Source organism: Peromyscus eremicus, chromosome 7 (assembly GCF_949786415.1).
Source record: "Peromyscus eremicus chromosome 7, PerEre_H2_v1, whole genome shotgun sequence".
NCBI classification, from domain to species: Eukaryota; Metazoa; Chordata; class Mammalia; order Rodentia; family Cricetidae; genus Peromyscus; species Peromyscus eremicus.
Window position 1 is genome coordinate 90,122,806 of NC_081422.1, and position 13,845 is coordinate 90,136,650.

General features: G+C 37.6%; 1 protein-coding gene across 1 annotated transcript in view; it reads left to right on the forward strand.

Annotated features, from left to right (window-relative positions):
* Positions 1–13,845, forward strand: part of Atr (ATR serine/threonine kinase) — a 110,460-nt gene that overhangs the window by 22,652 nt on the left and 73,963 nt on the right. The window contains exons 15-19 of the mRNA XM_059268384.1: positions 499–693; positions 3,062–3,247; positions 6,135–6,227; positions 8,535–8,665; positions 12,180–12,323. Coding sequence (XP_059124367.1) covers positions 499–693; positions 3,062–3,247; positions 6,135–6,227; positions 8,535–8,665; positions 12,180–12,323 — 749 coding nt within the window. The remainder of the gene's footprint in view (positions 1–498; positions 694–3,061; positions 3,248–6,134; positions 6,228–8,534; positions 8,666–12,179; positions 12,324–13,845) is intronic.

The window sequence follows — 13,845 nt, forward strand, 5'->3', positions numbered from 1 at the left end:
TGTTCCTCTGGAAGAGTAGCTGGTGTTCTTAACCTCTAAGCTATCTCTCCAGCCCCTACAAATTCTTTAAGTTTGCATTTATGGCTATTCTCTACATGCTTATTCTCTAAATGCAGGAAAGGATACATCAGATTTAGGACTTTTACTTTAGAGTGTGCATATGTTTTATCACATACTCATGGGAAATTCGCTTCTTTTGAGTTAGCATACAATGTAATAGGAATTAAGAATGAATCCAGTCTTCATTACTTTTACATTTCCTTACTGTCTCTTAATGCATATGATAGAAGCTCTGTGTCTTGTCTGTTTTGCTTATTGCTGTATATACAGGGCCTGAATCATAGTAATATCAGTGTATTATAGTCAAGTGAGTAAATGGCAAGTGAGTAAATGAAATGACTTCATATGGCAATAAAGAATGTTTTTGTGGACAGCTTATTTGAACAGTTTATCACCCAGAAAAATGGACTTTGTGATAATTATTGTGCTCTTTTTCAGAGGACATTACAAGTTCTATTGCCTGATCTTGCTGCCAAAGCAAGCCCTGCAGCATCTGCTCTCATTCGAACTTTAGGAAAACAATTAAATGTCAATCGTCGTGAGATTTTAATAAATAACTTCAAATATATTTTTTCTCATTTGGTTTGTTCTTGTACCAAAGATGAATTAGAACGTGCCCTTCATTATTTGAAGGTATTTGAATATTTGTATGTGTTTTATTCTTTTATTTAAGTTAACGTTATTGGAAAAAACTATTGTAACATTGTAATTTAGGAAGGACAGTCAGTAATTTATAGGTTGTAAGAATATTATTGTGAGCCGGGCGGTGGTGGCGCCCGCCTTTAATCCCAGCACTCGGGAGGCAGAGCCAGGCGGATCTCTGTGAGTTCGAGGCCAGCCTGGACTACCAAGTGAGTTCCAGGAAAGGCGCAAAGCTATACAGAGAAACCCTGTCTCGAAAAACCAAAAAAAAAAAAAAAAAAAAAAAAAAAAAAAGAATATTATTGTGTTAAATAATCATTGTCTTGGGAGGATTCTAAATAGAATTAGTCTTTTGATATTTTCTCTGATCATTTACCGTAATAGGATAAAATAGTCATCCTTTCATGAATGAGGTTCTTTTTTTTTTTTGTTTTTTTTTTGTTTGTTTGTTTGTTTTTTCAAGACAGGGTTTCTCTGTGTAGCTTTGCGCCTCTCCTGGAACTCGCTTTGGAGATCAGGCTGGCCTCAAACTCACAGAGATCCACCTGCCTCTGCTTCCTGAGTGCTGGGATTAAAGGCGTGCGCCACCACCGCCCGGCATGAGGTTCTTACATAATTTTATTTTAGTAATTTTGTGCTGATTACAGTTATATTAGCTGATATTATACAAGAAATTATAGGAAGAGACAACTACATTTAACTGTATGCCTGTGTTTGGTTTAGTTACTTGCTACTCTAATAATATGATTATAATTCTGCCTGTTTTTTAAATTATTAATAATTTAATGGGTCTGGAGAGATGGCTGAGTGATTAACAGGACTTGTTCTAGCAGAGGACTTGGGTTCAGTTCCCAACACCCACATGGCAGATCATATCTTCCTGTAACTCCAGGTCCAGGGTCTGCTGCCCTCTTCTGACCTCTTGTGACACCAAGCACCCATGTGCACATACATACATGTAAGCAGAACACTATAGACATGAAAAGTAAATAAATTAATCTTAAAATTTTAGTGTGTGTGTGTGTGTGTGTGTGTGAAAGAGATAGAAACAGTACATGGGTGCTTATGGGCCACTGTGCATGTGTAGATCAGAGAACAACTTTTGGGACTTTATTCTCTCATTTCTTTATGGGTTTAGGCTGTTAGGTTTGCATGTCTTGCCAGTTTTTAAGCTTAAAATTATAGCTTGGGTTTCTTTTTGATTTTACATTAACAACAGTGTCTTTGAGGCAGGTAAGACCATGGAAATAGAAAACCTTAATTTTATTTTTCTCTAAGAGACAGCAGATCTCTTTTCAATTTTGACCTAATGACGATTAATTTGTTTTCATTTATCTCAAGGACATTAACTGTGTGTTATAGAGACAGAATGATAATATTTATGGAGTACATACGATATGTCAGAAACTTCTCTGTCCACATACTATCTGGGTCGTTTCAGTTATTTGGCGAGATGCAGGTAGTACATCTTATCTCCTGTACAAAATGCTTGAGACAAGACATCAGATTTTTCTTTGCTTCTTTTTGTTGTATTTTGAAACATTTACATATACATAATGAGATATTTTGAGGATGAGACCAAAGTCTAAACACAGAATTCATTCATGTTTCACACATAAATGTATAGCACAACTGGGTGTGTTGGCACACGCTTTTAATCCCAACACTTGGATCTCTATGAGTTTGAGGCCATCCTGGTCTACAAAGGGAGTTCCAGGACAGCTAAGGCTGTTACACAGAGAAACCCTGTCTCGAAAATCAACAACAACAAAAGAGATAATTTTATACAATATTTTCAATGTGTGTGCATTTTGACTGCAACCTATCATTTAAAGTCAAGTATGAAATTTTCTGCTTCTGATGTCATGACAGTGTTAAAGAATTGATATTTGGGTTTTAACTAGGAATGTTCAACCAGTGTTTTGTTTTACAGATGATGGAACTAAGGCAGTGAGAGGTTAGATTAGGTAACGTGTCCAAATCACAGGACAACTTATAAATGATAGCTAAAATTTAGACTCCAGCATTCTGACCAAAAACCTGCTGTGTAGCACTGTCCTTGCTGCCAGGGTCTGTGCATCTGTAAATACTGTGTTGCTGGTGTAAAAGACTTTAGGCAAACATAGGACTTTTCAATTTTTATTTCAAAAATTAAGTCTGATCGCTTTTCTTCATTGCATACAGCCCATGGGAGACCTATTAGGAGAGAAGGTTAGAATTCTTTGCCAGTGTCTTTTCTTAGTTCTGTTAGTAAGCTATACTATCTGACCTAGAGCTCTTGATTTACTAATAACATGTTAAAAATCTGTACTTATTTTTGGATGCTAATATGAGGAAAATAATTTTTTAATATCTTTAGAATGAAACAGAAATTGAGCTGGGGAGCCTGTTAAGACAGGATTTTCAAGGATTGCACAATGAATTATTGCTACGTATTGGAGAACATTATCAACAAGTTTTCAACGGTTTGTCAATTCTTGCCTCATTTGCATCTAGTGATGATCCATATCAGGGACCACGAGATATCACGTCACCTGAACTGATGGTAAGGTCCATGATATTTGGTTTGTTTTTCTCCTTTTTTGTAGCTACTTAAGAAGCTGAGGAAACTCCTTGCCCCCATTTTCCAAGTATAGGTATTTTTTTTTTTTTTAAATTGGAATTTTTCTTTTAGAAAAGGTTAAAGTTGTATGGTCACAGAAGATGTTAGCTGCATATGTATCTTTGAAAATGTGGATTTCCAGGTGATTCTTAAGGGTTTTTTTTTTCCTAAGGTTCCTCCCCCCTTCTTTTTTTTTTTTTTAGAAAAGGTCTCACTAGATAACCCTGGCTGACCTAGAACTCACTTTGTAGACCTGACTGGCCTCAAACTCTTAGAGATCTGCTTATTAATGTTGGAATTAAAGGCATGCAACATCACACCTGGCATGATTTATTTTTCACTAAGTAAACAAGGTTAATTATATTTTTACAGCTTTCCCCTCATCTTGTTTCTTCTTACAACTAATTGTTGACAAAGCAAGCTAAATTAAATCCTTTGTTTGGAGTAAAGGAAAGATATGGTTTCTTTTTTTTTTTTTTGTTTTCTACTCGTTGTTGTTTGCTTGCTTGTTAGTTCTGAAAGAGGGCCTCATAAAATCCAGGCTTAACTCAAAGTCCCTATGTAGTTGAAAATGGCCTTGAACCTCTTATCTTTCTGCCTCTGGTTCCTGAGTTCTAGCATTACAGGCCTATGCCAACACATCAAGCTTTCTCTTTTCTCTTTATTTTTCAGCTTTTTTTTTTTTTTTCACGTTGGAGTGATTTGGAATAGTGTAATTGGCTCTGCCCTATCATCATGATTTCATTTGATTCCTTGCTTTGATAGGATGATTTTGATGATTTGATGATTCCATTGTTAACGTTTTAATTCAAACTTTTAAACTGTGAACTTTGAACTTTGGGGTTTATATAGGTTAGATCCTAGGAGGAAGTAGATGGCATGCACACAAATGTTTATCTGAAAATATGTTTAACAACTAGTGCCAGTTCTAAAAGGGAATTTTAAGGAATCCAGTTTGCAGTGCTGGGGATCAAACCTAGAGCTTTGGTTTTTGTTTTTGTTTTTGTTTTTGTTTTTCGAGACAGGGTTTCTCCGCGTAGCTTTGCACCTTTCCTGGAACTCACTTGGTAGCCCAGGCTGGCCTCGAACTCACAGAGATCCGCCTGGCTCTGCCTCCCTAGTGCTGGGATTAAAGGGTACGCCACCACCGCCCGGCTTCAAACCTAGAGCTTTGTGTATGCTAGGCAAATGTCTTAGTTAGGGTTACTATTGCTGTGATGAAACACCATAATCAAAGAAACTTGGGGAGGAATGCTTTTATTTGGCTTATGCTTCCACATCACGGTTTATCACAGGAAGTCAGGACAGGAACTCAAGCAGGGCAGGAACCTGGAGACAGAAGCTGATACAGAGGCCATGGAAGAGTGCTGCTTGCTTGCTTGCTCCCCTTGGCTTGCTCAGCCTGCTTTCTTATAGAACCCCGGTCACCAGCCCAGAGGTGGCCCCACCCACATTTGGCTGGGCCCTCCCCCGTCAATCTCTAATTAAGAAATGCCCTACATACGTGTTTATAGCCCAATCTAATGGAAGTATTTTCTTGAGATTCCCTCCTCTCGGGTGACCTTAGCCTGTGTCAGGTTGTCATCCAGCACAGCAGCTACCTTACATGGAGCTGTCTGTGTGTAACCTTGGACCCCAAAGGAGCCTTTTCTTCCTTGACTTGTTTCCCCTAATCTTCCCTACTTTGGGCAATGGTATTTTGTACCGTTACCTACCCATTTCTTCTACTAAAACCTGACAATAATGTATAAGCTCTTCAAACTAAATCTGTAAGACCGTGTGCAGCAGTGTGCCTTTCCACCTTCCTTTTGTCAAACTCTACCTTTCACTACTGTAGCTCTGTTGGCTTTGTGTTTTAAAAACAGCAAACTTCCAGATTTGTAGCTGTTGGCTTTAGATGGTCTCTGTACTTACAATAATAATCTCCTGGATGTTTTTCACTCTGCAAAGTTTCCTTATCACCTCTAGCCAAATTCATTTTCCAGTTTCTATCATGTACTTGTGTTTCTTTTCTTTTCTTTTTTTCTTGTGTGTGTGTGTGTGTGTGTGTGTGTGTGTGTGTGTGTGTGTGTTTATTTTCTTATAGCTCTGTCACAATCATATTTATGTGTGGATTTATTTAGTGCCTCCTACTAATTGCCATGTATATTAGTGCTTACCTTATACACATGTACCTAGCTTGATAGTATATATTTGGTGAATGGCAGGCATACATACTTAAAGTACTATTTGTCTGGATGCCAGGAACTTTAAAATTAGAATATTTATGTAGATTTGAGTGCCACCTATTTATACAATTTATTTAAGAACATAGACTAGAACCATATAATTAGGGAATTGTGGCTTATTATGCCAAAGTTTAATTTCAATCCAAATCAGAAGTTTACAAAATACATATTATGGAGATACTATAATTAAACCCAATACTTTGCTAATCTAAAAAAGTTAATGATGATTTAAACAAAAAGGTTCACAAACCAAAAATTCCTTTGCTTGGTAAGAGTTTCTGTGTGCTAAAGAGACATGTAGGATAAATACCTAACTCATCTTCACTGTATACTAGTACAGACTCTTCCTCTTCTGCGCTTAGCAGTGACTGTAACCCTAAAGTTACCTGAATCAGGTGCCTTAACATTAAGTCATGCTACCTTGGAAAATATTTCAGTTACCACCCATCAATAGCTCTTTTTCTTGCCATTTTTCTTGCCTGATGTAGTTCAGTGGTAAAAAGGTGCCCACTAGGAATTCTGTAATAAATCTCAGGTTCAGAGGGAAAGAAGAGAGACACTTTATATATAAAACATATAATATCTTTTCTTTAAATCCATAGGCTGATTATTTGCAACCAAAATTGTTGGGCATTCTGGCCTTTTTTAATATGCAGTTACTGAGCTCCAGTGTTGGCATTGAAGATAAGAAAATGGTAAGTAGTGGTATTTGAATTCCAAGGGGCTAGAATAAAATTCGTATCGAATATTCAGGAACTAAGAGTTTTGCTTCTAGTTACAAACATGCAAATATAAAAAGTTAGTGAACAAGCTAGGCATGGTAGCCTACACCTGTAATTGCAGCATGTGGAAGACTGAGGCTGAAAGGATCGCTGAGAGTTTGATGCCAGCCTGGGCTGCATAGTGGGCTCCACGCAAGCCTTAGCTAAATGTGAGACTGTCAAAAAAGAGAAGCAACCAAACATTTGATATTTATCACAGAATATCACATATTTGTTTTTTAGACATTGTAAAAATAGAAATTGTACCACTTACAGCTCTCACTGATGAAGACAAATAGGAAACCCAACTTAAGCTGGTCTAAAGAATTTGTTGGCTCTATAACTAAATATGCAAAGATAATGTAACTTCAGCTACAATTTGATTCTAGCTTCCAAGAACATTTCAGAATCAGTATCTTTGGTCAGATTCACCCAGGTTAACTTTATACTTTTGTCGTTATAGCTCAGGGTGCCTTTGAACTTATGGTAGTCTTCCTGCCTCAGCCTCCTGTGTGCTGGGATTATGACAGCCACCTTGATCAGCTAGCTTTACTTGTCAGGTAATAATACTAACAATCCATGTCATTATGATGTCTAGCCCAGTGGAAGACATAAGACAATAGTAACTGAGAGCTTGAACATCAGTTGTATAATTGAATTTTATGGTTCACCTGTGTCTGATGTTGGTATTTCTGTTTTTAGTGTGTATGTGTGTTAACATGACTATGTAACAGTGCTCATGTAAAGGTCGGAGGACAGTATGCAGGAGTTAGTACACTCCTTCCACTCTATGGGTCCTAGGGCTAGAACCAAGTTGTCAGGCTTGGCAGCAAGCCTTTGCCTTGAGGGTCGTCTAGCTAGCCCAGTTGCAGCTTTTACTTTAGTATGCATTTCCCTTCTGATAACTTTAAGGATCCATGTAAGACATATAGACAAATTTAGCTACAAATTCTAAGCCAGTGCCTATTATTTCAGTGTTAACTAGTAAATTATCAGTAACTTGTATTCCATCTATATGGCTTCCCAAACATTTATGCCAAATGAGAGACTGAATGACTTTAAATCTTAAAGTAGAATTTATGTTATAAGCTATAATTTATATGGTTTGGTACATGTGCTGGCTAGTTTTATGTCAACTTGAGAGGTAGAGTCATTGGAGAGGAGAAGGCCTCAATTTAGAAAATAGCTCCAAAAGATTGAGCTGTAGGCAAGCCTGTAATCCATGAGGGAGGGCCCTGCTCATTGTAGGTAGGGCCACCCCTGGAACTTTGTGGCCTGGGTGCTAATAAAAGCACACTGAGCAAGCCACGAGGAGCAAGTCTTAAGCAGCACCCTTCCATGGCCTCTGTATCAGCTCCTGCCTTCAGGTTCCTGCTCTGTTTGAGTTACTGTCCTGACTTCCTTCAGTAATGAACAGTGATGTGGAAGCATAAGCCAAATAAACCCTTTCCTCCTTAAGTTGCTTTTGGACATGGTGTTTCAACACAGGAATAGTAACTTCTAAGTACATGCATAAGATTCACCGGAGACTTTCTTTACCCATTCATTAGAGCCTAGAACTATTGATGCAGTCCTCACTCTTTCTAGTCTAAGTATATCCAGCAATTGTTTGTTGTGTTAAATTCAGAACATCTTGAATTTACTATCATTGAAACCAGCATTGTCCATTATGAAGCATTCTGTTTAAATTATTTTATAATGGGGTTGGAGAGATGGCTCAGAGGTTAAGAGCACTGGCTGTTCTTCCAGAGGTCCTGAGTTCAATCCCCAGCAACCATATGATGGCTCACAACTATCTATAATGAGATCTGATGCCCTTTTCTGGCATACAGGCAGAACACTGTATACATAATAAATAAATAAACCTTTAAAAATATTTTATAACTTTTAAGTTCAATCTGTATCTGAATTTATATTAGTGGTGTGAGACATATTTGAAGAAAATTAAAATGTATCATATACTTAGTAAATTTCAAGCTTTATTGTTTTAGAGGACCAATGGATCAAAATAGCAGAGCACCTTCAAGGGCAACAAAAGTAAGAATGCAATTTGTGTTTTTCAGATCTTGGTTCTCATGTAAGTTGACAAAAAAAAAAAAAAAACTGGCCAGCATTTATTAGACTTTTTGTAGTGTGTACATTGATACCTTGACATTTGTGGAGGAAGTACTCACTTCTGCCACTTGTCTGCTCTGGCATCTTGTTTATAAGTTCTGTTTTTGACCACTCATTTCTTTGTAGGCTTTGAATAGTTTGATGTCTTTGATGAAGTTGATGGGACCTAAACATGTTAGCTCTGTGAGAGTAAAAATGATGACCACACTGAGAACTGGCCTTAGATTCAAGGATGATTTTCCTGAGTTATGTTGCAGGTAAATGACAGTCTTAATTGATATATTTTCTTGTATTTCTAGGAAACACTTACTTGAGTTCTTACCACAGGCTGATCTGGTGGGAACATTTTTTTCAGTTGAGGTGCTTTCTTCCTAAATAACTACAGTTTGCATCAAGTTGACATTCAACTAGCCAGTACAATTGACCCCTGTCGACTTTACACACAAACACATCACTTATTAAATCATAACCTTTCTTTTTTTATTCTTCTCCAAGATGGTATGGTTGATGTCACATATAAAACATTCTAACTTTTAAAAGTCCCAGTTTTAAAATTTAAATTCCAACTTTAAAAGTTCAATTTTTTTAAAACATTTAAGTCACTCCAAAAGTTCGAAGTCTCTTAACTGCGGGTTCCTATAAAATAAAAAATAAGTTACATACTTTCTTACTCCAAGAAGGAAGAACCAGGGTGCAGTCACAGTCTGAACAATCAAAGCCAAATTCCCAACAGTGTAAATAACTCAGTATCCGGTGTCTAGAATCAATTAACTCATGCTCTTGTATGCGCCAAAGGGTTTGGGCAGTCATACTCTTCTGGCTCTGTCATCCACACCACTTGCCCCTTGTCATCTAGGATCAGGTTGGCTTCACTTCACTGCTGCTGCTGTCCTCGTAGTTGTCCATAGTACTGACATCTCTAAATGCTGGGGTCTCTGCTGCAACTGAGCTGTCACTAGTGGCCTCTACTGGGCTCTCTTCAGGGATCCTAACCCTGCCACATGGTGCCAAACCTCAGCTACTCTCCAAATAACCCCTTCATTCCTTCAAAACCAGTACCTCATGTGTGACTCTTTCACTACCAAGTTCAGCTGCCAGCATGAGATGCAGCCCTGGCTCCTTTGAACCACAGGTTCGGTGTGCTGGCCCTGAAGAAATATCCCCAGATTTATGATCTTCAAGGTTGCCAATCTTTTTTTTTAAATCAGTACTAATTTCTTAGCTCCAGCTAACCAGAATCAATTGTACTTACTAAACAAAGGTTTCACTTAAGTGGTGCTGGTCTTTTCTTAATTATAGCTGATTCTTCAGCCCCAGCTGACCAGAACTATAGATTCTTAGTTCAAAATATCAAACAGCATCAGTAGAGTCTTTGAATTCATCTGAAGCTATATGTCAGACTTCTTTCATCTGTACTGCCCTCAGCATACTTACCTTCCAAGCTCCCACAGAACAGCCCACTGCACTCTGAGCATTCAACGGCTTTTCCAGCCCAAAGTTCAGATGCCACCACAGTCTTCCTCAAAACCCAGTGGTCAGGTCTGTCACAGCAATGATTCACACCATGATTCTGGTACCATTTTTTGTCTTTGTTAAGATTTCTGTTGCTGTGAATAAACAAGGGTTTATTTCAACTTTCAATTCTCAGGTTATAATCTATCAGTGAGTGAAGTCAGGGCTGAAACTCTAGCAAGGCAGGAACCTGGAGGTGGAAACTGACACAGAAGTCATCGAGGAGTACTGCTTTGTAGCTAGAGTTTTCCTGCCTGGCCCACAGTCAGGACAAATCTCTATCACCTGCCAGTCCCACAGCCTCTCAGACCCAACCAAGTAAACACAGAGACTTATATTGCTTTCAAACTGTATGGCCATGGCAGGCTTCTTGCTAACTTTCTTATAGCTTAAATTAATCCATTTCTATAAATCTATACCTTGCCACGTGGCTCATGGCTTACCGGCATCTTCATATGCTGTTTGTCATGGTGGCAGCTGGCAGTCTCTCTCTGACTCAGCCTTCTACTTCCCAGCTTTATTCTCCTCCTTGTCCCGCCTACACTTCCTGCCTAGCCAATGGCCAATCAGTGTTTTATTTATTGACTAATCAGCAACACATTTGCCATACAGAACATCTCACAGCACTGCTTATTGGATTGCTTCTTATAGGTTTTTCAGTTTGTTTTCTTGTATTATCCAGAACCACTCACCCAAGAGTGATACCACACCCCATTTGAAATGGGCCCACGCACATCAATCATCAATCAAGAAAATGTACTACAGGCTTCTCCACAGGCTGATCTCTTGGGAGCATTTTCTCAATAGTGATTCCCTCTTCCCAAAAAGCTCTAGATTGTATTAAGTTGACATAAACTAGCCAGCATAGTTCTCACCCACCTCTTTCATCTTCCATAGTTCCTAGGCTAGCCTGTAACTGTCAGTGTGGGCAGAGCTGGGATTTTAAGTGTGTGCCACCCTATCTGTCTTTTTGTTTTCTTGTAGCCATACCACTACCTCAGGCTCCTAATTTCTGGAATTACAGGCCTGTACCAGTATGCCTGTCTTTAATTCCATCTGTTTGTTTGCTTATTCATTTATTTATTTTGAGCAGGGTGTCATGTAACCCAGGCTGCCCTCAAATTCGACTTGATATGTACATGGTGATGACCTTGAACTCCTGATCTACCTTTCAAGTGGGATGCACTTTCATGCATGCACCACCAGGCCCAGTTAGCCCTCTTTTTAAAAGCATAGCTAGTTCTTTCTTTGCAGGAGTGGGGAAAGAGTGTGACATCCTGATAAACACATTATCGTAAGTTGAAAATATCACAAATTGGAACAACCTTTTGTATGTTTTTGAGACAGTGTCTTGCTATGTAGCCCAAGCTGACCCCAGAAGTCAACAGTCCTCTACCTCAGCCTCCTAGATATTGAAATTATAGGCATTTACCACCAAGCTGGGGCTGAAAATACATTTTTAACATACCTAACCTGCTGTACACTGTAGCCTAATGTAGCCTGGAGTAAATGAGCTTGAAACACGTATGGTAGCTTTCATTTGATCAAAATCATATAACAAAGTCTGTTAATAATAAAGTGTTGAGTATCTCATGTAGTCTATTGAACACAGTAGTATGTTGTTAAGTACAATATCCATTGTTCACCCCCATGGTTATATGAAACCTATATGAATCTATAGCTTGCTATCACTGCCCAGTATCACAGGGGAAAATTGTGCTGTATTATTAGTTCATGGAAAGATGAAAATTCAGCTTCACTTTTAAATTTTTTTGAGAGTCTTACATAGCCCAGGCTGCCCTTGAACTCTGTAACATTATTCTACAAATGCTGAGATTAGAGGTGTGCATCACCACATCCAGCCTTCAAATAAATTCCTTCTAAATGTATATACAGCATTGTGAAGTAAAAAAAAAAATCTTTGTAAGCTGTACTATCTTTATGGATTATCTGTGTAAGCAAATGTATAAAAACGTAACATTCAGGTTTTCTTTTGTATTGATCTTGTCCCAAAATACTGTTTCACCTTTGTTTTTATTTGTTTTATTTGTTAGTTTGGTTGGTTAGTTGGGGTTTTTAAATTTTGTTTGATTTAATATAACTTAGAGATCACTGTGTGTGTATGTGTGTGTGTGTACATTGATCTTTATATCAAAAGCTACTTTAATCTCATATATATATTATTATTCAGCTAACAACTAATTGATAGTACTTTCCAAATATAAAAATACTTTGAATCAATTTTTATTTTTTACTTAGGGCATGGGACTGCTTTGTTCGTTGTCTGGATCATGCTTACCTGGGACCCCTGCTCAGTCACGTCATAGTTGCTTTGTTACCTCTCATACACATGCAGCCGAAAGAAACTGCGGCTATCTTTCACTACCTCATCATTGAAAACAGGTATTGAAACTGAAGTTAAGCATAAAATACTTGTGTGGTGTGTGTGTGTGTATGTGTGTGTGTGTGTGTGTGTGTGTGTGAGCGCACACGTGCACCTTATTTTTGTTGTTGTTGATTGTTTGAGGTAGGGTCTCACTATGTAGCTCTGGCTGTCCTGGAACTCACTCTGTAGACCAGGCTGGCCTCAAACTCACAGAGATCTGCCTGCCTCCTGAGTGCTGGGATTAAATGACACTTTGTTTTTTGAGACAAAGTCTTTTTAAAACCTGACTGATTCCTCTAATGTAGCTAGCCAGCAAAGCCCCAAGGATCCTCCTGTCTTTGCCTCTTTGGTGCTGGGATATAAGGAACATGCTTTCCTGTGGTTACTTGGGGATCCAACTCAGGTCTTGGTGCTTACACAGCAAGTGCTTTACCAAATGAGCAATCTCTCCAGCCCTAAAATACTTTAAAATGTATTTTTATGTCTCTAAGTATTGGTATGACTTTGAGAATGTGGAGTTGCTATTTTAAAATGTAGAGTTCTTGGGTAAATTAAAAATTATTGTTATGTAACTATTTATTGAGTACATGGATTTTCAGTGGGTGTTGTTTCTATTATAAATATATTTGAAACTCATCTATTAATAGATCAGCAATTAATTTTTTTCATTGATTTTTCAATTGGTAAAGGTAATATCTCTTTAAATGTATTATTTCAACATAGAGAAATGTTCTCTCGTTCTGTTTTCTAACAATTGAATTGGAAATTGTTTAGATTGACCTTTAAAGCTGGACACATCTTATATCTTGAAATTTTTTCCTACTGATTTACCATCCCACTGATTACTGTAGCAGAATAGACCACACTTTATCCCGACTTAAATTTTCACTCAGGCTGCTTCTTACCAAAAATATTTTTCCTGTTGCTTAACTGACTTCTGTATATTATAGTTCTTCTGAAAAGTTAGAATTTAAGTACTACACACCTGCCGACCCATATGCTGTTGCCTTTCCTCTACATTATCCCAGTAAACATGCAGGCATGAAAACAGGAAGGTTAATGTCTTTTTATTCATTGAAAATACTGTTAGATTTTTTTTTTAGTTTTCTACATGCTAGAGCAATAAATCACTAATATAACTTTTTACATCTCTTTTCAGTTGTTAAACAAATATTTTTATGCTTATTGTTTGTTATAGGTAGTAAAATAATTTTTCTTTTTCATGTCATAAGAAAAATTCTCTTTCACTTGGTGCTAGGTAGACCCTCACCCTCCTGAGTAAACGAATTGTTATGCGTTTGTTTATTGGTTCATCCCATGTCTAGCACAGGACTTAGCATCCAATAGCATACATGGTAGCTATTTCTAATTTTTTTATGCACTACTAAAAACTAGGACTAAAAATGTATTTAAACCTAGAAAGATTTTTATTATAACTTAAGCAACTAAAATGTTATAGCATTAATAAGGATTATTTGCATATTTTTCTCTGAAAATTCATATTTGGGAATTGATTTCTACTACTTTCTGTTATCCAAA